Consider the following 22,955-nt stretch of genomic DNA (forward strand, 5'->3'; position numbering starts at 1 on the left):
AGTACTCCACACAAAGGTCATCCTCAGAGAGGTTTTCTTTTTAATAATTAAAATAGAAGCCACGCCCAACTCACTATTCTCCATCCCCTTTCTCTGCTTTATTTGCTTCAGAGCACTTATCACTATTTGACATCACATTATCTTGCTATTTTCTGATTGGTCTGTTTCCCCAAATAGAATATATGCTCCATAAGACATTCCAGAAAAAACATATAATCATAGAACTAAAACCATTGTGAAGAACTCTGGAGGTCATTCACCTCTACCTACCATCTAATATTTAGATCAACCTTGTACTCTCTCCATTATTTGTAAAGTGAATATTTTTATATTGAATCACATTTTCCCACTGATCTCCATCATCGTTATTTTTTCATGGAGAAAAATGACCTCAATATTAAATAAAAATGTTACCAAGGACAATAATACCTACTCTTGACAGTATGCAATTAATTTTCCTATATAGCCCATAGAAGAAATTAGTCATTCAGACGACTGAATGTGACCATTCCTGGCAGCATGTGTGGAGCCAGAACAGATACTGGAGCAGTGACATTTTGTACCAAATATGCAAATATAATAAAGCACCAAATAAGTAGGAGCTATGTGCTATTGAACTGTAGCCAGAGCCTGAACAAGAACACAAATATGTTGTCTAATAACTTTGTTCCACTAGATTTCATTCATTCCTTATTGGAGGAACACTCATTTGAGTAAGAAATATGCCAATTTATATAGTTAACTTTCATTCTTCTTAAGAACTGCTAACTAGATCAAGTTGTTTGATAACTGATGAAGATGATCCAAGATGACTTATCATTGAGTGTGTTTCTTTAGACTTTGCACTAACTTTAGTTATCAGCAACTCTTCAGAGCCAGTTATTTGTACCCCCTTTCCCCTTTTATTGGTGTCTTTAAGATGTTAAGCATTCTTTCCTGTGTACTGGTTAACTATATCTGCCTAGTGAGGGAGTACTGATTTTCCATTATTCCTAGATGCTACATTTCTATTAGTTGTAAACACTTATAAGACTGACTTATATTTTGTCCTTCATCACATCAGTCTGCCAGGGCAGGACGTCTTTAAATGAGGCCCAGTGCATTTCATCAGACACGTTTCTACCTTGGCACTTAAAGAAATGATGTTTTCAAGGTGTCTAGGTGTAATGAAGTTTGTTTTAAAAACCTGCTGCTATCTTGCCAGAGCCTCAAGGCAAGGCCTCTGAAAAGTAACAGACTATACTTACTTTTCAGGCCTCTTCTGGGCTTGACTTATTTGCTTTTTCTATCGGCTCTAAACTATTACTTATATTTCATTTATATATGTTGACTTCAGAATTTTCCAGAAAAATTCATATTGGCCTTTGCAAGTAAGAAAAATGATTGATGAATAAAAAATATTAAACAATCCTATAAAACAGATCCTTAGGATAATTAAATTGAGCAACAACAATTTTGAGAGTTCATTGGTATTTTAGAATACACAAAAACACATAAAAAAGTGAAGTTTTTAACAACATTTCAAGTAAGGGTTTACAGTTTGACTTGGATCTGTTTTAATGTTGAATGAGGTCTGCCATCTTTACTACTTGTTGAAAAAAGCCTACTTGAACCAGAAAATCTAGATTTTTCTCCACAGATTTTAAATTCTTTAAATAGCATAAGTTCCTCCTGAGAGAAAACTCCAAAGAGTTATAGAATTAATTTGCCCTTGAAGGGAAAAACAACAGTGAATATTAAGAGAAAGTGAGAATACAACATATGAGAAAAGGGGAGTTGTCAAAGGACATCTAGGAAGTAACCTCCTGCAATGTCTCTATTGTTCATCCTTCAAATTTACAGCAGGGCATCTCTTAACATTCAGCCTTGCCTTAATGCTCCTCCTGCTGTCATCCGCTATGTGAAATGATCCCCCGACCTTTAAAATCACATGTTGGTTTACATTCTCTTTCCTTGTTCTCTCACTTGGTTAGACGTGTCTCATGAACTTCTTTGTATTTACATGATAACTAAAAGGGTGACTTGGATCAACCCAACAAACATTTTTAACCAACTCTCCAAACATTTGCTGCCTCTTCTCACAATATTTACAATGACTTCCACTCTCTCTAATTTTCCACTCCTTTCCTCTGTGATCAGTGACAAATAGCTCAATCTTTGTTTCACTCTCTGTATAATTCCAGTATACCTAGTTTATAGGGAAAAAAATAAGACAACCACTTTTTTTTTTAATTTAATTTTATTTTATTTTATTTATTTATTTATTTATTATTTTTAAAAAAAAAATTTTTTTTCTTTTTATTATCATTATTATTATTATACTTTAGGCTCTAACAACCACTTTTTAATAATAATTAATGTAAGATGGTGTATAATGTTTATTTACAAAAACAAGTATTTATTGTGTTGTTTCTGTTTACTTATATCCATCCTGTGTTTCCATTTACGTGAAACCACAGAGATTCTTTTTTTTTTTTTTTTTTTTTTTTTGAGAGAGTCTCACTGTGTCACCCAGGCTGGACAGGCTGGAGTGCAGTAGTGCAATCTCGGCTGACTGCAACCTCCGCCTCCTGGGTTCAAGCGATTCTCCTATCTCAGCCTCCCAAGTAGCTGGGACTGCAGGCATGAGCCACCGTGCCCGGCTAATTTTTGTATTTTTAGTAGAGACGGGTTTCCGTCACATTGGCCAGGGTGGTCTCGAACTCCTGAACTCAAGTGATCTGCCCACCTTGGCCTCCCAAAGTGCTGGGATTACAGGTGGGGATTGTTATATATCTTTAAACTTCAGAGAGCTCCATTCATCAATTCAACAAATATTTGAGTTCTTACTATATACTGAGCATTATTTCAGCCATAGAAAATACAGCAGTGAACAAAACAGAAAGAAATTCCTCTAAGCTCCCTGGAGCTTACATTAATAAACAAATAAATAAGCAAAATCTACTATATGTCAAGGTTTCCAGGGATTTATTCGGCCAAGTGATACTAGGGCAACTTTGCCAATTAGAAGAAGTACAGTGTTGCTGAAAGAAATCAGGCGCTCAAGTTTCTTAATAAGAAACAAAAATATCACCCAAAGCCTGAGTACAATTCTTCAGGCCACCACTGCTCACTGTCATCTGAAATTCGGTTGCTAGGACACTGCTAAGCATAGCAAAGCTAAGGACACTTTACAAGCTGGGGAAATTTTTGGTAGAATGATGTTATGATATTCATAGATCTAAATTCAGTTATGAAATACGGGGCATAGAGATTAACATAGAAAGAAATAAATATATCTGTAAAGTTGACTTTTGATATCATTCAAGCTTAATAATCTAATGCCTATAAAAAGAAGATATACAAATTATTACATTGAAAAACTGTTGGTATTTTATAGTAACATTTAAGAATTTATAGCTTTTCACTAAAATCTAATCTATCTCTTAATTTCCTCATAAATCCGGTGGCTAATTTTTAGCCTAGAAAATACAACTTTTGTTCTGATACTATGGCTTTAGTTTTGCAGGGTAGGGTAATCAGTGTCATTACATTTTTATCCTCTAACGCTTCTCTAAATAGAAATGAGATCTCTTCATTTAATTTGGGAAAATGAATGCCAGTCAGGGAATTCAAAACAGTGTTGGTTTCAAGCTTGAGTTCCCCTGAATAGTACCAAATTATTTTCCTTGACCCTGAGGCATGGGTCTCAATGAGAAAACATAGGGAAATTATGAATCCAAGATATCCTGAGACGATCTTGCCTACATATTTAACAGTGAACTGAAATTTTGTGTCTATTGTGACTCATGAATAATAGGGATCAGTAACTGATTTTCATTGCATAGGCAAAAGTAAACCATCCATATATGTAAAAAATAAGATTAGATATATGTCATCACACTGTCCTTTTATTTTTATATGGGAAATGCACCCATATGAATAAAAATTAACTGTTCGTCATATATGAAGCAAGATGCAAAGTTGGAAGTCTGTTCACACTGTGTACATTACCTTGAACTGATGAGAACTGGAGTAGCATAATACCTTGTGCCTAAGTAATTCTCACATCACTGAACCACAAATCTGATAGACCTCTGCAGTTATTGTAAGATTTAATAGCAGAGAACGATAAGAAAGCTTTGAATTACTAAACACTGATAACACTTCTTAAAGAACAAAATAAATGAATATTTCATAATATACAATCCCAGGATTAGCCTCTCTACCATGGGCTTTGTAGCTGAACACCTCTTGCCTTGTCATTCCCTTAATTCAACATTTTTATCTTGTGTTCAGAATATATATTTCACATTTATGTAGAAGGAAAGAAAGCCACGACTCTCATAACACTTCTATACAATCTGTATGTAAAACTGGCTATACATCCATAGTTATGATGCCAAGAGAATCTCAGTGTTTGCTATGAATCACCCATTAGTCAAATGTCTCCACTCATCAGAGTCCGATTAGAAGCCAGCTATCCCTGGGGCAGTTGTTTCTTGAAGTAAATGTTAAAGTTGGTCTTCTTGTTTACATCCGGGTAGTATAAATCAAATGACATCCCTGTGATGAAAAAAAAAAAAAGAAAGAAAGAAAATAGTTTAAAGCCTGTCATGGAACTGGCTTTTGGTGATGACTGCCTTCAGTGATTCTCAATTAGAACACATAGAGCAGGTAAAAATGATTCTAGTTCTGAATTAAAAGCAGGAAATGATGTCACTTTCCATAGTTAAAGGCAGCATGACCTAGCAGAAAGTATGTATTCTTTGGAGCCAGATAAAACCTCACCTCTGCTGCATGGCACCTATGTCACTTTGGACAAGTGACAGCTTCCCTGAGGCAGATGTTCACATCTGCAGGTGGATGTGTTAATTAGCTTGATTGTGGTTATCATTTTATAGTGTATGCATATATCAAGACATCACATTGTGACCTTAAATATATGTAATTTTTATTTGTCAATTATACTTCAATAAAAAATGGGCTAATAATAGCAAGTAGGATGGTTTTGTATGTAAGTATATACATGAATATACAGCCTAAGATAATAATAGAATGTTGCAGGTGCTCCATAATTTGTAACCCAAATGTCCACAGATTTCCTCTGCCATCGGTTACACGTGTTGCTGGCTCTCCCTCCCACCTGCATAGCAGCAGTGTCTCCCTCACACTGTTAAAGTCTTTCACACACAGTGTGACCCACATTGCACAAGAAACCAGTAAGCTCCTGTTCTTCTGTCTTCATGAAGCTAATGCTTACATGTCTCTGAGGGAGGTGCCCTTCTCAACAGCCCTGTTCCAGGCGCCCTCTGGGAGGACTGTGCTCTGGCCCACGTCCTGGGCAAAGGCCCCAGGGGGCCAGTGCTCTGCAATGGATAAGGGCAGAAAGGAGAACACGACTTTCTTCCTTTTTCTCCTGGACCTTGAAACAGCCAATGTGTGACCCTCCTGGAAACATACCTATCTACTTCCTTTGCTTCACTGTCAGGATAAACTTGACCTTGAAATTATGCCAGGAAATAAACCATTTTTGTTGGACATTCACCTGTCTTTCACCTCTGTCTCCAGCAATGTGCTAGTGTTATCTCCTCCTCCCAGGGAACTTGTGAGGCTGACATGTTTAACACCAATTTATAGATGAAGAGACTGGAACCTAGATAGATTCAGAATACCATCCCCACTCTCTCTGCTTTCTACCTCCTTTAAATACCTGAGGTTTCACCAGCCTAGGATGTCCATTTCCTTTTTTTTTTTTTTTTTTTTTTTTTTTGAGATGGAGTCTCACTCTGTCACCCAGGCTGGAGTACAATGGTGCGATCTCAGCTCACTGCAACCTCTGTCTCCTGGGTTCAAGCAATTCTCCTGCCTCAGCCTCCAGAGTAGCTGGGATTTTAGGCACATGCCTCCATACTTGGCTAATTTTTGTATTTTTAGTAGAGATGGGGTTTCACCATGTTAGCTAGGCTGGTCTCAAACTCCTGATCTCAGGTAATCTGCCCACCTCCGTCTCCCAAAGTGCTGGGATTACAGGGGTAAGCCAACACTCCTGGCTGGGATGTTCATTTTCTATTAAATGAGCACCACATGTTCTGCAAAATGTTAGCAATTATCATTATTACTTTTCTGCTCCAAGTCAAATTAGGCCAGAGTTTACACTCACTCAAGACTGATGAGTCTGAAGAGGTATCTAGAGTAGGAATTGAAATGTAAAAATCAGAGTAGTAGAGAGAGAGAAAGGAGGCAAGCCTTTAAGAGATTAAGTAAAAGAGGTTTGGGAAAACAAAATCTTGATTATACAAAGTAAAATAGAAAGGATGGATATGAAAGACTTTATGAATGAGTCATCATCTATTTTATTTATCTTCTTTTAAAAAATTCTTACATGGCACCAGCTGCTTCTGTCACACTTCACACCCCCAGGCTCAAACTGCCTTCTCTGAGCCCTTTCTTTAAAAAAAGACAAAAAAGTAAAGTAATCTTCCAGGTAAAAACTAAGACTTGTTCTTCCCCCTCTTTCCTTTACCCTCCATTTCCGTAACTTATCTTTCTCTGTGAAAGTACAGGTGGGAAATAATCAAGGAACTATTTGTGTGTTTGTGTGTGTGTGTGTGTGTGTGTGTGTGTATGAGATTTTGATCATAGTCTACAAGAAATCTCTAGAGATTGCTTTCAAACTAAAACCAATTTCATACCCAATAGAAAACTTTAGTTTCATTGAAGGAAAAGCTAAATGGGAGCATTCAAAAGTGTCTTTCTAAAAAGAAGCCGGTTCTGAATACACTTGCCCAATTACTACCAAGAAATCTTCTCTTCCTTAAACCCAGAAATAAAAAGAGAAGTGCTCTATTGATAACGCTTCATGTCATTTATCCAGGGCAAGTGAAAGATATTCTGGTTATCAGTCATTTTCTTTGTCAAGCATAATTTTTCATGAGTTATATTTTAGCAAAATACTAAATTCAATGTCAATTATTACTATTATTATTATTATCATTATTATTGCAAACGTCTTCCAAGCAACATAGAAAGAACAAAGGTGGCATTAGTGGAAAATAAAAGGCAAATGCACGTTAACCTCAGCAATAGTTCACATGTGTTATCACCGATGCATCTTCTACTAATATTTTAGATCAAAATGTGCCAAATTAATTCAGCTCTTGTGCTTTGGGTTTTATGAACTTCCCAAATTACATGTCTATTTGCTGCTGATGTCTGAAAGACAAGTGGAGGTGAGACCAACAAGAGATTTACATGTACACTGATAGAAAGGGATAATGTTGAATCGTTCTGTTTTACTTCTTGTATATTTATTTCTTTTTAGCAGCTTGAAATGATCCATAGATCCGTAAACTGGTAGACATTGCAGGCTTTCCTGGTTACTGCCACTCACATATTATCTTCTTCAAGGCCCATTCTCTCTTAACCAGAACTCCCAACAGAGAGGACAGTGGAATGGACATGGAAACCTCTAAAAAGTTTAGGCACTATATTACTAGCACATCCCTCTCAGCTGCATATATAAAAGTCTCAAATAGACTTAATTTCTTTATATTGATGTAATAGATTAAAATCTCAAATTAGTATTTTGTTTCTGACTTCTTCATATTCAAATTCTTTAAAGAATATTAACTAAATATAGGACTGATTATTTGGTGATTATTTAGGTGTTACAAGTGAAAATGTGTATACTAATGTCTATGGATCTATCTCAAATGTTTCTTCAACTTTTGTGTATTCTTTCTTCACATGCTAGTTTTGAACTTTAATTTGGTGCCTCTATCTGAAAACCAAGAGGAGGTGAGACACCTAAAAATATCCTCATTTGCATCTGTTTCCCTTCCTTCGGAGAAGGAGGGTTGGCCCACCAAGTTTTGCCTTGACAACCAGGAAATAACTAATGACAATTTGGGAATTAATTCACTGTTGGTCTCTCATGCTACCATGTCAGGTCTTCCATTATTTGGCTCAAACTGATGCTGAATTGCAAGAAAGCAGGACACAAGCCTGTCATTTTTACATTCCGGATGGTTGCCAGCAGACATGATTAATAAAAGTCACTTGATATGAATCAAAGAACTTGGTTAAGTGAATCAGATCCTCTTTACTTTGTCTTCTTACAGAAAACATGCTATAAGGTTCATATTTTTTAAAAGTCATGAAACAAAATATAACAAATTTACCCCATATTTATTAAATACAGATCACTTCCTTCCTAAAAACATTTAAGTTAAGTTCTCCAGAATGAAAGAGATAAACATGTATAGATGCAAATCAATTCTGTATTGGTTTCTTATTACCACATTAAAAAGAAAATCTGAAGATATAAGTTACGACTTAATTTTGATTTTGAATGCATACTGCTACCTAATGTACATAAAATAACCATCACAGAATGAAACTGATATATCCAACAGCTGGCTGCATTTAAATCATTTTAAAGTAAGTGCTTATAAAAAGTCAATTTTTGGTGTTTTGCTGCTTAGTAATGAAACGAATCACAAATATGTTTTTATTTGATTTTCTCTGACAGGACTGGGAATTCCCACATTTCATGGGAGATGTTGATGTAAATCTCCCTGGTTTGCACACCCCTCACATGCAGTTCAAGATTCCTTTCTTCCAGAAAATCTTCAAGGAGGAATATCGTATTCACATAACAGGTGTGTTATATCTTTGAAAACAATTTGATTATCTTCGTACATTAGTTAAGGTAATGCTAGTTGCTGTAAAAAGCAAGCCATAATATTTGAGAGGTATAAATACAATGTTATTTCTCATTCATTTAACAGTGCAAGGTGGTTTTCAGATCAACAAAGGGCTCTGTACTATCATTCTAGGAACTAAGTTACTGGTGGCTTTGACAATTTCAGTGTTAGCATCCAGCAGGCAGATAGAAATAAAGAGAATGGGGAAAGTGATTAAGAAGGCTTGTCTGTTCCTTAACTTCTTGGGCTTGGAAAAGAAATATGTCACCTTTCCTCATGTTCCATTGATGAAAACTGGTACATAGCCCTACTTAGAGTCAGGGAGAGCAAGGAAATATAGTCCTTAGCTGAGCAGCCACTTCTGGTGTCAGAGCTAGTATTCTAGTATAGGATTATCAAAGAGGGAAGACAAATCTTTGATGTGGAGAGCCATTTCTGCCATACTCCATATGCCACTCTACCTTGACCTTGTTCATTGGATGGATTTATTTTTCACCACATAGAACTCAGTATCTATTTTCAATGTTATATTCTTTATGCTCTTGTTCTTCATTTGTTGCTGAAATTAAAACAATGGTATCCTAGAGCCCCAATCAGAACATATGCTTTTAGGGAGTTAGGCCACTTCTCATTTGATTTTCTAAAAACCTACTTCTGTGGCAAAGCTCAGGTTCGTCTTAAGGGATTCTCTTGTGGATCTTCAGATTATTTTATTTTCAGATATTTTCTGCTTTTGAAATGGCTAAAATATGATTTATTGTAATATCCTTTCATGACATATCAGTCATTCTCATCTAAAAAGGGCTTCCCAGAGCTATGTTTTATATCTCTCTTTCTTTATGACAAGAAGCAGACAGCTGAATGATCACAGATAAAAGATGGCATTAGTTCCAAAGCTTTTCAAATGCAGGTAATGAATGTGTGTCTGTTTTAAGGACAATGGCCTAGGATCCCACACCTGCTATAATAAAATCTGCTGAAGAAATCTGTGCTTACACTACCGTCTGTGCTGCCAAATAAAAATAGTCTGAGCCCAGAAAACATTAACATCTGAGTACTGCAAAAAACCTTTGCTTCCCAGCTAGGAGGCTGTTTTTTGCTTTGAGCATGAGGCAACCTTCTTAAATTGGAGAATGAGCTCATGAATAGGGAAGATGCAGCAGGTTTCTTTTCCTATTCAAAATGAATGAGACCCATCTATTAAATTCACTGGGTAAATCAATCAATTTGAGTTCAGGTCACATAGTCTGGTTTCAGAGTCCCCACTTAATCTCTGCAGCATGCTACCCTCTTGGACTTCTAAAACAGCTATCACACACATGGCATCATCATATCCCTTTGGGGGGGCTTTTGCGTAGACCATCTGTTCTTGCTACCAGCTCTTGTCCCAGGCCATCATTACACTAATATTGTCTCTGACTATCAGAATGCCTTGTCAAAAATATCCTGCTTAAGTACAGAACTTCAGGTTAGAAAAGGAAAAAAAAAATGGAGAGCTGGTTGGTAAGAAAAAAAATGAGCTGCTAAAAATATTTAATTTAGGATTATTTTGTATAACTTTATAATTTACATTATCATTTATAGATGACAGATTTCAGAGTTCAGATTTGTGGTGTCCAGAGTTTACACAATGTGGAATACTCTATTTAAGAAGATGTATATAAAATTACATCTCAGAATTATATTCAGTGCCTCGGAAGGGGGCTGTGCATGCAGAGTCCCTAAAGCTTCAGTGTTATTAACTTTGAGGTAAAGCCTACTGTGCATTTAGATAGAAGCAGATACATGACTTCCATTTGAACTAAAACCCTTTTCCCATCAAGAATTATTTTCTGAAAACCTAAAAGGATGAAAGACGAGTTAAACTTTGGTAGCAGAGACTGCATATTAATCTGGTTTGCCCGAAGGTGGTAATGTATTTTAATTAAGGCTTTGGTGCAGTGTTTGCCATATGATGCTGATGGCCAAGTCATCAGGGAACTTTATAAATACACAGATTGTTGGGTTTCATTCCTAATGTTTTGATCCAGTAGGTCTGGGTGAGGGCCAGAGAATCGAACTTTGGAAAAGCTCCCCCAAGTGATGTTGATCATTGGGGATGTCTCCTTTCTGATTGAGAGACGACAGATGAGATCAGAGTGTCTCCCAGAAATGCGCCATGCAAACAATTGGGTGTCTGGACTTGCCAAAAGTGCTTTTGAGGATTCTGGAGCTTAAATTCAAAATATGAATAAAATACGGGGCTGAACGTGGTGGCTCACACCTATAGTCCTGGCACTTTGGGAGGCCAAGGCAGGAGGATCACTTGAACTCAGGAGTTTGAGACACCCTGGGCAACATAGGGAAACCTCATCTCTAAAAAAAATTAGAAAGAAAGGAAGAAAGAGAAGGAGGGAAGGAAGAAAGGAAGGAGGGAGGGAGGGAAGGAAGAAAGGAAGGAAGGAAGAAAGGAAGGAAGGAAGGAAGGAAGTTAGCTTGGCATGATGGCACACACCTGTGGTCCTAGCCACTTGGGAGGCTGAGGTGGGAGGATTTCTTGAGCCCAGGAGGTCAAGGCTGCAGTAAGCCATGATGGCACCACTGCACTCCAGCCTGGGCAACAGAGCCAGTTCCTGTCTCAAAAAATAACCTAAAATAGAGTAGGTGAGGACTTTGGAGTGAAGGGCTCCACCATAAACAAATTAAATCCAATTTGTGGTAAACCCAGTTTGTTCACATGCATCCACATAGCCATGATAAAAATACCTGGGAAAATGGCACAGGTTTGGAGGTTGCAGCAGTCTGAGCTTTTCTCTCTTGCTTTTGTTCTGTTTCTTTTACTCTCTCTGTTTTGTTAATTGACTGAAGAGATTGCTGAGGCCACCCCAGAGTAGCATCTAGTCTTCTGTGAAGGGGGCTTTATATTTTACCTGACTACATTTGTAAGACAGTTGTTTCTGTGGAAACCTAGGTAAAATTTCCAAAATACTATGCTACATGCTGCATTTCAATATTCTCAATAGTTAGTAGCCTACAAATTTCCATGTGAACTACAAATTCTAGCTTGCTGATCAGCTCCTCCAAGCCCTGGTACTTTTTTTATGGAGACTTCAGTGCTTTCCTTGATAACTAAATATAGTGTCACCACTGGGGTTATTAAGCATAAAACCCTCTAGATCTGTCAGGGGATGACAAACGTTAATGTGTATTGGAATCACCTGGAGACCTTATTTAAAAGACAGCTGCATTAGCCACACCTCCAGAATCTGATGCCTGAGGTATGCAGCAGACTTGGAATCCACCCTTCTGTCAAGCATGGCAAGTGACACGTCTGCTGGCTGGCAGAGGACTGCTCTTTGAGACACACTGCTGCTGAGAGACATTTTCTATAGTTAGAATTCCTCTTATCTCAGCTTTGTTTTCATATGCAACTGTTAAAATCAAAAGCCAAGGGGTAGAATGCAAATTCAGTAGCAGTGGGATGACCAGGGAGAAAGGCACCTGGTAGAATCCTCCTAGGAGCTGAAATTTTAGAACTGGGGCCAGCAGAGGAGACTATGATTGGGGAAAGGTGCTGGTCTGAGTGACCACAGAGGAGGCTGGAGCCAGGGATGGGAAGGGAACCTGTAGAACCCCAGATGGCTCCCTCTTTTGCTTTATCTGCTTTGTATGTTCTGCACTAGAAGAGCCTGGACAAGTACCGTGAAGGGTCTCCTGAGTCAAAAGTTGATTCCACTTGGCCCCAATCTACCATGTCCCTATGATTTAGAAAAGACATCCAGCATACACTGAAGCAATGGAGCAAAGAGGTTGGATACATGGGCTCTAGCTTTGCTACTTACTGGTGGTGTGGTCCTCATGGAGTTCCTTAGCCCTTCAGAGACTCAGTTTCTCGTCTATTTAATGGGCACAGTAATAATACTTATCCCATAGGGTTGTTGTGAGAATTAAATTAATACATGTAAGGCACTTATGACGCTGCCTGCCATGGCATTCAGTAAGCTTTCACTGTTTTTTACTTAAAGCTTTTCCTTTCATCTGGCCAGAGATTGTCTTTCCTATTTAATTCAGAAATGTTGGGTAGCTTGAGAGGGTGCCCTCTTGCCACTTACCCACTATTCTGAGTTTTCTACTGTTATCTGCTGTCCTGAGTCCTTAAAAAGGAGAAAGCTAAGAATGCAAAATTCTCTCTCCCAATGAAATACTCTGTATGTAGAGGGTTATGACACTGATGAGTTCCCATTGACATTTTAAAAGCATTTAGGATTTGAGTATTTTTTTAAATCCTGATTCCAAGCTAGTTTTATTTATGCATGTCAGAAATAACTTGAATTGTTGCATCTGTTTAGCTCATCTGGATCCCCCTTGACAGATGGCTTGCTGCAGTATGTATGAGCTTTCATTTTATAAGCTGGGCTACAGCTTATAAAAATAAATCATTTCTATCCAAGAGTGTTTTAAAATATATTTTTTCTTAGAATATGGACTTCAGTAACAAAGGGAATAAATGGTTAGTGATTAAGTCACACTGGTACTTTTAGCCCAAGTTCATTGTTCTCCTCCTAAAAGTAAACGCCAAAAGCAACTGTATAATGATCTTCTCTGCCCTATTCCCCTTTACCTATAAGGTAAGTGCATAGATGGATTGAAAATGCGATACTAAATCTCTGGAGGAGAGAGAGGAATGGCCTCTCAATTCAGTCTCGGAAGCTCCTCTGAGTCCTATTAATGCCAATCCCGGTGGAAGCTCTGCCATCTGTCATCGCAGCCAGACAAAGGAAGTGTCCCATTGGTGGCCATCATCTGAGTAAATTAGGAGGGGGTTGGGCAAAAGGCCAGAAGGAAGGCCTGTGCAGCCTTGAGAAGAGAATTCACACTGTTGGCACGATGATGCCTATGGGAACGCTTTCGGCAAAAATGGAACATGTAGAAGTAAACGAGCCTGTGTAGTGTCTGTTCTATTCCAGTTTCCTGTGTTGTGTGAGGGTACAGGTGTTTTACAATGGTGAGAATGTGGAAAATAATGAGTAAAAATGAAGGATTTTATTTTCATAGGTGCATGATTTCTAGCAAATGAGTTCCCAGAGACTGGTTTTTTTTTTAAAGAGCTCTCCTGTATGAATCAGGCCATGAGAAGGCTGGGGAGGGGACGGCCAGTGGTTCCTCCAGCAGAATGTTCTGTCTGGCAAAATTAGCAAGGGACTTGTTATAAGGAAATGTGATGCATCCTGTATACAAAGAAAGTCCCCAAAGATCATGAATTTATCCAAAGTACACAAAGACCTCTTGCTCCTCTCTCAGTTGTGAATTTTTCCAAACCTCTCCTCAAGCAATTTTCATTTTCAGCTCTTAAGAGTTAACTATGTTTACTTCTATATAAAGCAGCAATTCCTTTTATTTGTCCAAAACTCATCTTCTTCAGGGCCATCATTTTGCCCATGGCCTGTCAGTTCTTGCTGGCCCTGAGTTTCTGCCCTGCCCACCCTGAGGTATCCTGTCTTCATTTGTACATACATGAGCACCTTTGTAATAAAACTTACATGCCCTTTAGGAATTGTCTCCAGAGCCAGAGGAAGGACTTGAAGTATATAATTACTCATAGTCCTTGAAACATGAACATTTTGCTTTTCACAGTTTTTCAGATTATATCCAATTTTAGCTATATCGTGGAATTCATCAGATAATTATGACACATGCATTTTATTTGAAATGCTAAAACTTCTCTTTTCGTATTTTTCTGGGCACATTGTCTCAGAGTTTACAAGTTGGTTAACAGATATTTTTCTGAGTTAATATGTGTCAAAAACTAGTTGGTATCTGGAGAACACAGAAATGAACATGACACAGTTCCCAGTCTCAAGAAAGTCATAGTCTAATGGTCATCTAATTCAGTATAACCACTTCTCTTCTTCTGTCTATGCTTATGATCACATGTTCCTACCTGTACTCATCACATGGGATTGCTTCCTAAGAAATAGTCTCCCACTTAGGAAGTAACAATGACAAGAGAGGCACTTTGAGAAGTTGTATCAGTTTGTTTTTAAGTCTTAAGAAGGTACTTTGATAACTCAAATAATTATGACTACTTCATAAATTAATAAGTAAATATTTTCAGTTTACTAAATGGCCTCCTCATAACCCAAGCACTTAATGTGGTTTCTAGATATCCCTAAATTGCCTAGGGAGAGACATGAAGAGATGCTAACTCGTGAGCCCTGTTTTTACCGCTCACATCTGGAATGAGGGGAGATTAGGATGGATGACCAAGAAGACTGATATAGCAAATTGCATATTTCTTTTACTTATCCAAAATTCATCTTCTTCAAGGCCATGGTTTTGTGCTGTCCCATGGTGGTTGCTGAATGACTTTGGGGAGCATAACTGCACATCCATACACCTGCACTAGATGTCAAAGTCTGGCCAAGTAATCACACCCATGTGGTAGAGAGGGCCCACAGCACAGCTCAACCACAATGCTAACTGGCACCTCTGCAGAGTAAAAGATTAAGAATATTATATTTGCATATTTCAGCCATGAAAAGTTCATTATATGGTGGAATTATCAGTACCTTATAGTCTTTTTCCTTAGTTGAAAAAAATAACACTTTCCTTCAAATTGTTGTCATTTGCTATTTAAGTGAGGGTGATATTTAATGAAGAATCCTTTTAAATTGACCTATCCTCAGATTCTGTAAACTCCCACAAAGTAAAAAGATAAAATTTTCATTATAATATCATCTCTGACAACCAGTAAGATTCATTAAAAGCCCAAAAACCAAAAAAGAGGTAATCCCACCAACACCACGCAGTGATTTCTCATTAGAGGAGATAGTGAAGTATTTCAACAAGAAGATTAATAGAAAGAATGTATGGATTCTTACCCTACCTCCTTGCTGATTTACATTATGCTATGTAGTTGAAACAACAGGGGAAAATGCAAAAGCTCTCATATGATTAATGCTGAAATACCAACCCTCTGGTTACTGTCGATTGTATATTCACAACAACACACTTGGGAAAATGGCTATAGAAGCACTTTCTATTCTGTTCTTTTTTGTCTTAAATCCTTTCTATCTGGGTCATTTCAGGGACTCAAATTTATTTTTTATGGTAAACACTGTTTCTCAGAAGATACAATTTTTTTTCAGAAAACCTTTTTCCTTCTAAAATTGTATATTCCATCTTCTTTGCTCTAATGTTGAGATTTCCTGGCCCAGCATAAAACACTAAGATTTAGGCAATGTTTATTTCACAGACTCATCAAAGAAACTTTTAGGGCTGGGAAGAAATCTCAAGGATTATCTAGCTCAACTCCCTCACTTTATAGACAAGAACACAGGGGTTGGGTTGCCCTGCCTGACTTCACCTTCTGCTTTGCCACATCTGATAGGGCAAAAGGAATTTTTTAAGGAGGAGAAAGCATTACCAAGGTAACGGCACAGTGTGTGGGAAAAATGGAAAGATGGATGACAGAGAAAGATGAACATCCTTCCTCTGTAAACAGATAAATGAACTAGAGGTCATGTCAGATGGGCAGAAACAAACAAAAATAATAAAAAGGGCCATTTTTTCTACCATTTTAGCAGCTTCAAGTTTCAGCTGAGTGAGAGAAGGACGCTGCTGCATCCGCAGGAGGGAGAAGAAGGGAAATGTGATATGAATAGGCAGCCTGGCTCACTGCATCCCTTCCCCTCTGCACTTCCCCACCCCTACATGGCCCTTCTGTGGGGCAGAGGTAGGGACACAATCCTCTGTTTTTTAGCCTCAAAATTCATAGATATAAAAGGTCTTTCCTCAGGGCCAATACTACTGCAAGCAGTAGACAAACTACTAATTGCTAAGGATTTTTAACATGTTAAATATGCTGATTCACAAAGCATATTTACATAGAGCCACACACACAGTCCTCTTGGATAACTGGTCCCATGTCATCTTCCTATTATTGTTGGTATTTAGTAATGCATACTGTTTTATTCCAACAGAAAAATTAGATAACGTGATCACTTTTAGGGTATATCTTTGTTACAATCCTTATGTGTCCTTCTCTCCCTCTATTCCATCACCAAGATCCTATATTGTCTGGATTGAAGAAGTAGAGAAATAAATTAGAGAAATAATACCACCCTACATTTTCGGCAAACAATATATTTCAGAGAATGTTCCAACACAACATCTCATTTTATCCTCACAAATAATCCTTTGAGGTAGTTACACTGGTATTATTCTCCATTTCACAGAATAAAAAATTGGATTCTATACACGACCAATAAGTAGACAGATTTGGGGGAGAAGGGCAGAATTATGGAACTGGAAGGCATCTAGTTCAGTTTTCTCAATTTGAAAATAGAATAACCGTGGTCTAGAGAGGTTAAACAGGTTACCCAAGGTCATATGCTTTAAGTTCAGTGTTGGGATGAGATGCCCATCTGCTGATTTCCAGCCTGCAGCTTTGTTGCTATGGTGCTCCCTTTTACAAACCAGTAAAGATGTGTTGGAGTAGGTGATGATATCCGTTAACTGATGTTAGGCCATACAGTTTTCATTTGCTCCTTCTCCACCCCATCTAAATGTTCAGACATCAGGACACATGAGAAATAATAAAAAGTGATCCTTGGGTGTGCAAGTTTAGTGGTCAAACTGACCCAGCACTATTCACTTGGTAGAAAAATAATTGAATAGTGCTGGAAAAAGTTCTTCGGGAGAAAGAAACCTTTGGGAGTCAAGAAAGTAGTGGGAGCCAGGTATGGTGACTTGAGCTTGTAGTTCTAGCTACTTGGGAGGCTGAGGCAGGAGGATTGCTTGTGTCTAGGAGTTCAAAGCTGCAGTGAGCTATAATTGCACCACTGTGCTCCAGCCTTTCAACAGAGTGAGACACTGTCTCAAAAAGAAAATAAAAATGTTAAAAGGAGATGGAGATCAGTCATACAAGCACAAGGGCCTCCTCCCCCACCATCTGGTCTGGCTTTGTAACATGTACAGTTTACAGCAAGAGAATAAATATAAAGCTCCTACAACAGAGGAGAACCCTCCTTCAACTTGCTTTCTGTCATGGAATCTACAGATTAGTGTCTCCTTAATACTGGATAAGAATCTCTGAACTTTTTCATTTCTCCTGTTTCTCATCCCTTTCCTGCCTTTTTCTACAATAATCTCCACTCTTTTCCTTTTCTCTCCCCTCAGCCTCTTTCTTCCATGTCATCTCATCTTTTTATATATGCTGTTCTATCTACAACATACTGAAAGCATAAACGAAAATAAACACAAAATTTTCCAAACTGTTTTCTGTCCTGTTTGTTCTTCAAGGACCACATGAATTGTTCCTTCCTCAAAATCTTTCCTGCAGAAAGTATCCTTCAGTTTTTTTTCCATTTCCTCAATATTTACAGCATTTATGGTGTGTATCACTCATTTCGCACCTCTCAGATGTAGCCTCTCACTATTTATTTGTTGATCTCTGTCCTGTTCCCCTAACGAGATGATGAAATCCTTTCTGAAAGGCAGAGACATATGTCTTCAGCATCTACCAGTGTGTTCTACACAGAGTCTGTTATGGTTGATCCTTAGTATGAACCTGGTTTAGTTTTGAAGATCTCATGAGTGGTTTGAGCTTAACAGCACCAGATGCTATAAATATTTTATCATATCTGAGACAACATTCCCAATGTTCAAAATTACTTTCCAGTTGGGTATGCCCAAAAAAAATCATTCAGGCAAGAGTTTTCATTTCAAATATTATAAACTCTTTTTTTTTTCTTTCTTTTTTTTTTATAGTTAATGTAAAAGTAACTTTATTTTTTTCTTTATTATTATTATTATTATTATTATTATTATACTTTAGGTTTTATGGTACATGTGCGCAATGTGCAGGTAAGTTACATATGTATACATGTGCCATGCTGGTGCGCTGCACCCACCAACTCGTCATCTAGCATTAGGTATATCTCCCAATGCTATCCCTCCCCCCTCCCCCCACCCCACAACAGTCCCCGAAGTGTGATGTTCCCCTTCCTGTGTCCATGTGTTCTCATTGTTCAATTCCCACCTATGAGTGAGAATATGCGGTGTTTGGTTTTTTGTTCTTGCGATAGTTTACTGAGAATGATGATTTCCAATTTCATCCATGTCCCTACAAAGGACATGAACTCATCATTTTTTATGGCTGCATAGTATTCCATGGTGTATATGTGCCACATTTTCTTAATCCAGATATATAGCTGAACAATGTCAGGACAAGCAGAGTTACTATTTCCCTTCATATAGTTTAGGTAAGCTCTCTTCATAGAGGAGCAAGTTGCACCTTCTCATGCAAATAAAAAAATTATCATGGTTTAGGCAAGGCTTTCGTGATGATAATTATAGCAATTACTGGGCCCCTGTTATGTACCAGGCACTGTCCTTAGCATCTAGTAATCGCATGAAATTCTGACAACTTTAGTAAATACTATTATTTTCTGCATGTAAAGAAACTGGGCTTTAGAGAATTTAACAACTGTCTCAAGATCACACAGCTAGTAATTTTGGAGCCAGGATTAAAAGTATTTAGCCTTACATATAATAGGAGCTTTAATAAAATATGTAATTATGATGATAAAATACTTCCCTAAACTCCTTGCAGTTATGTCTTTTATATTTTTATGTAGCTAGATATTTTGTTAGATTGTATATTGCCAAATACATAATCATATGAAGCAGTAACAATAACGTTAAATAATGTTACTTCAAATACAAAAGAAAACAGTTTTGGCATAATACATAAAATTATTATAACTAAAGCTTCTGGAACCTGGTACATACATCCCCTAACTTGCTACAGCAAACCTATGAGGCAGGTATTACTGTATTATTATAATATACATGATGCTGTAAAACTTGCAATAATTTATAATAAAAAATTAGAATCTAGTATCACTTGAAAGTTTTTTCACCTTTTGTCCATTTGTAGAAATCATAATAAAAATTATAATGGACTCTAGTATACCTGAAAAGTTTTTCCACATTCTTTCCATTTGCAAATGTAAAAATATCATTTGATAATAGATCATTAAATATTGTATTTATATAAGATTTTAAATATTAAAAAAAGAAATAGTAGTTGCAATCTCTTCAAATATATCTTTTCAAGCAGTTCATAAGGTATGGTTACATTTATGTCTGATAAATGCATTTTGTTCAATGAGAATTTGATGCAATTATTTTTGAAGTGTTGAAATGAATGCTCAAGGATTATTGATCTGAATCACATCAACTAATTGTTTAATCAACAGGTCACCTACAAACAGCAATATGAATTCATTTGATATACTGCTGTGCTTGCATTGCAAAATGATTTATTTCTTGCCCAGACATAATTATAAAACTGTAAGAGATGTTCAGTCATACATTGAACTTTTCTAAGAATTTCATTAGACTTTGTTTTTTCACATTAATTGAAATGTTCTAGAGGATAACCTACGTGGAACCAAATTTGAGTATAGCTGTGGTGCCTATAAAACAAGGAGACTTAATCTTGTTAATACAAATGCCATAATTTACTGGCTCAGGGACCTACAGTTGTGTTTTCATATGCCCAGAATCCATTTAGTAAATTCCCTTTGCCAATTCACTTAATGGCAGCACAGCACCCTCAAAAAATTAATTGTTAACCAGTCTAAAACATTAACAATTGATGCTATTATACCATTATCCTCATTTTATTGTAGAAAACCTTATTGCAATTTTATGGCCCTTTGATTAATGCAGTATTTCTTTTTTAATGCAGGCAAATGGTTTAACTATGGAATTATCTTCCTCGTCTTGATTTTGGATCTTAATATGTGGAAGAACCAAATATTTTATAAACCTCATGAATATGGGCAATATATCGGCCCAGGGCAGAAGATATATACAGTGAAAGACTCAGAAAGTTTAAAAGATTTGAACAGAACCAAGCTATCCTGGGAATGGAGGTCCAATCACACTAACCCTCGGACTAATAAAACATATGTTGAGGGAGACATGTTCTTACACAGCAGGTTCATAGGAGCCAGTCTTGATGTCAAGTGTCTGGCCTTTGTTCCAAGCCTGATAGCCTTTGTGTGGTTTGGATTCTTTATCTGGTTCTTTGGACGATTTTTGAAAAATGAGCCACGCATGGAGAATCAAGACAAAACTTACACTCGCATGAAAAGAAAATCTCCATCAGAACATAGCAAAGACATGGGAATCACTCGAGAAAACACCCAGGCTTCAGTAGAAGACCCCTTGAATGACCCTTCTTTGGTTTGCATCAGGTCTGACTTCAATGAGATCGTCTACAAGTCTTCCCACCTAACCTCGGAAAACTTGAGCTCACAGTTGAACGAATCTGCTAGTGCAACAGAAGCTGATCAAGACCCAATGACTTCTAAAAGTACACCCACGAACTAGACTCGGAGATAGACTTGGAGATAGCACAAAAAGCAACCTTGAGTGTAACTTTAAAAATTTAGTCTTTCCTTTTGTATATGTAAGGTTTACGTAGTGTGAGGTAAAAATATGAACAATGCCACGACGGTGCTCAACATGCTTTTTCTAGGATTCATTGTTTTCTATTTGTATTATAATACACGTGCCTACTGTATACTTAACAGTCCTCTAGAGATTGCTTTTCACAATTGCACAAGCTATTACTGACTTTACAGCATAGTAGAAGATTAGCTGATGACCCATGTATCTGATGTTCAACCATAGTGGTGCCTTGAGACATTAAACTGTTTTTAACTGTACCAGAAATGAAGTGTGGAACAGTTACCTAACCTATTTCACATGGGTGTTTTGTATACAATTATTTTGATCTACACTTGATGTCTGAGCAGAAAACAGAAATAGCTAAATGTGACTCAGGAAGTATCTCTTGGTTTCTTATTCAGCAGCAGAGTTGGTGACTTTGACAACTGGACTGCAGAGAAACATGGTGATCACCTTTTAATTTTTATTGGCTGTCCGCCAAATATAAATACAGATGCAAAATTCAGTAATAGGAGATCTATAACCCAACATGGGTCACTACTCGTGAAATGTGACTTTCTCCCACCAGTAATTGCAATTAGGTGATAATACCTAATTATGTTTTCCTAATTAAAGATAAATTGCTACTTGATTAAAAATCCTGCCCTTCACCTTTGGGAACAAAGGTTAAGAGACACAGTTGGGTGAACTCTCAAATTTACTGGCATTTACACAAAGCCCCAGACAACCAAGGAACTGAAGTTTTCATCGTATGAGAGCAGCACAGCCCACCATTTACAATATTCGTATATCTTTCTGCAGATATGGTTCTGGATAGTGAAAATTGAAAAACATATGCCAACCCTGAGCAAGGGAACTCCTCAAAAAATCATGCAGCGGAACCTTGTCAGGTAGAGAAGCCGTGCATGAAAGAATTTGTTTAATGTCTTGTTTTGCTTGTGTGTTTTTTGTTTTTGTTTTTTAAGAACTAAATATTGCACATTAATAAATAAGAATTATACAGCAGTGATTATGTGATGTAGTTTTTTGTTTAATTGTATCTTGGCTTAAGAAAAGTCCATTTACAGGGGATTTTTAAAGCTTGATGCCAGGCAAGTTAAGAAAAGGCACACTGCCAACTTGCTTTCAATTTTGTTCCATAAATTGTGGTTACGTTTCTTGAGGGGGTGAGGGAGATCACTTTTAAGGAAAAATTATTTTCCTGTCACACACTGATGTAGCTGCATTTTTTCTTTATGATTTTTTAATCTCTCTTGTTTTGATCTATCTACTTTTAAGCTTGCAGCATACTGAATTTAGCATGCATAATAGAACTATGCATTTATCTGCCACTTGAGAGCCAGCTTTAATAAACATCTTTACTAAGCATTTGGAACCATGCCCCTGCTGTTACTTTTACCTTTAATAGCCATGCATGGTGCTACTTAGAATCATAAACATATCTGACACACACACACACACAAATGCAGAGATCAAGCTCACTATAGTAACCCATTGCCCATACTATCTAAAGGAACTTACCATGTTATGTCTGATAGGTGGCAACACTAGCTATTACTAAATTTTGGCAGCCTAGAACATTCAACTTTTAGCTCTGGGACATGTAAATAATAACACCTAGTACCACATTTTTATTTATTCTGAAAGTCATTGTCTTGTAGAATGATGAAAGAAGTTGATTTAGAAAGTAGATGTTTATTATCAATATGCATGTCTTATAAAAATATTATTTCAGAATTTGTACATGGGTATTAATGGAAAATGTTTTAATGAGAAAATCTAATTAGCAGAAGTAAGACAGAA

The 22,955-nt window shown here is 37.2% G+C and overlaps 1 protein-coding gene across 7 annotated transcripts in view; it reads left to right on the forward strand.

Moving 5' to 3' along the window:
• Window positions 1-22,157, forward strand: part of TMEM117 (transmembrane protein 117) — a 597,128-nt gene extending 574,971 nt beyond the window's left edge. For all 7 annotated transcript variants that reach the window (XM_054527171.2, XM_054527174.2, XM_054527173.2 and 4 more), the window contains 2 exons: window positions 8,513-8,642; window positions 20,425-22,157. In XM_054527171.2, the coding sequence (XP_054383146.1) occupies window positions 8,513-8,642; window positions 20,425-21,071 (777 nt within the window). In that variant the 3' untranslated portion in view covers window positions 21,072-22,157. The remainder of the gene's footprint in view (window positions 1-8,512; window positions 8,643-20,424) is intronic.
• The last annotated feature ends 798 nt before the right edge of the window (window positions 22,158-22,955 follow it).

The sequence above is a fragment of the Pongo abelii genome, chromosome 10, assembly GCF_028885655.2.
Source record: "Pongo abelii isolate AG06213 chromosome 10, NHGRI_mPonAbe1-v2.0_pri, whole genome shotgun sequence".
NCBI lineage: Eukaryota > Metazoa > Chordata > Mammalia > Primates > Hominidae > Pongo > Pongo abelii.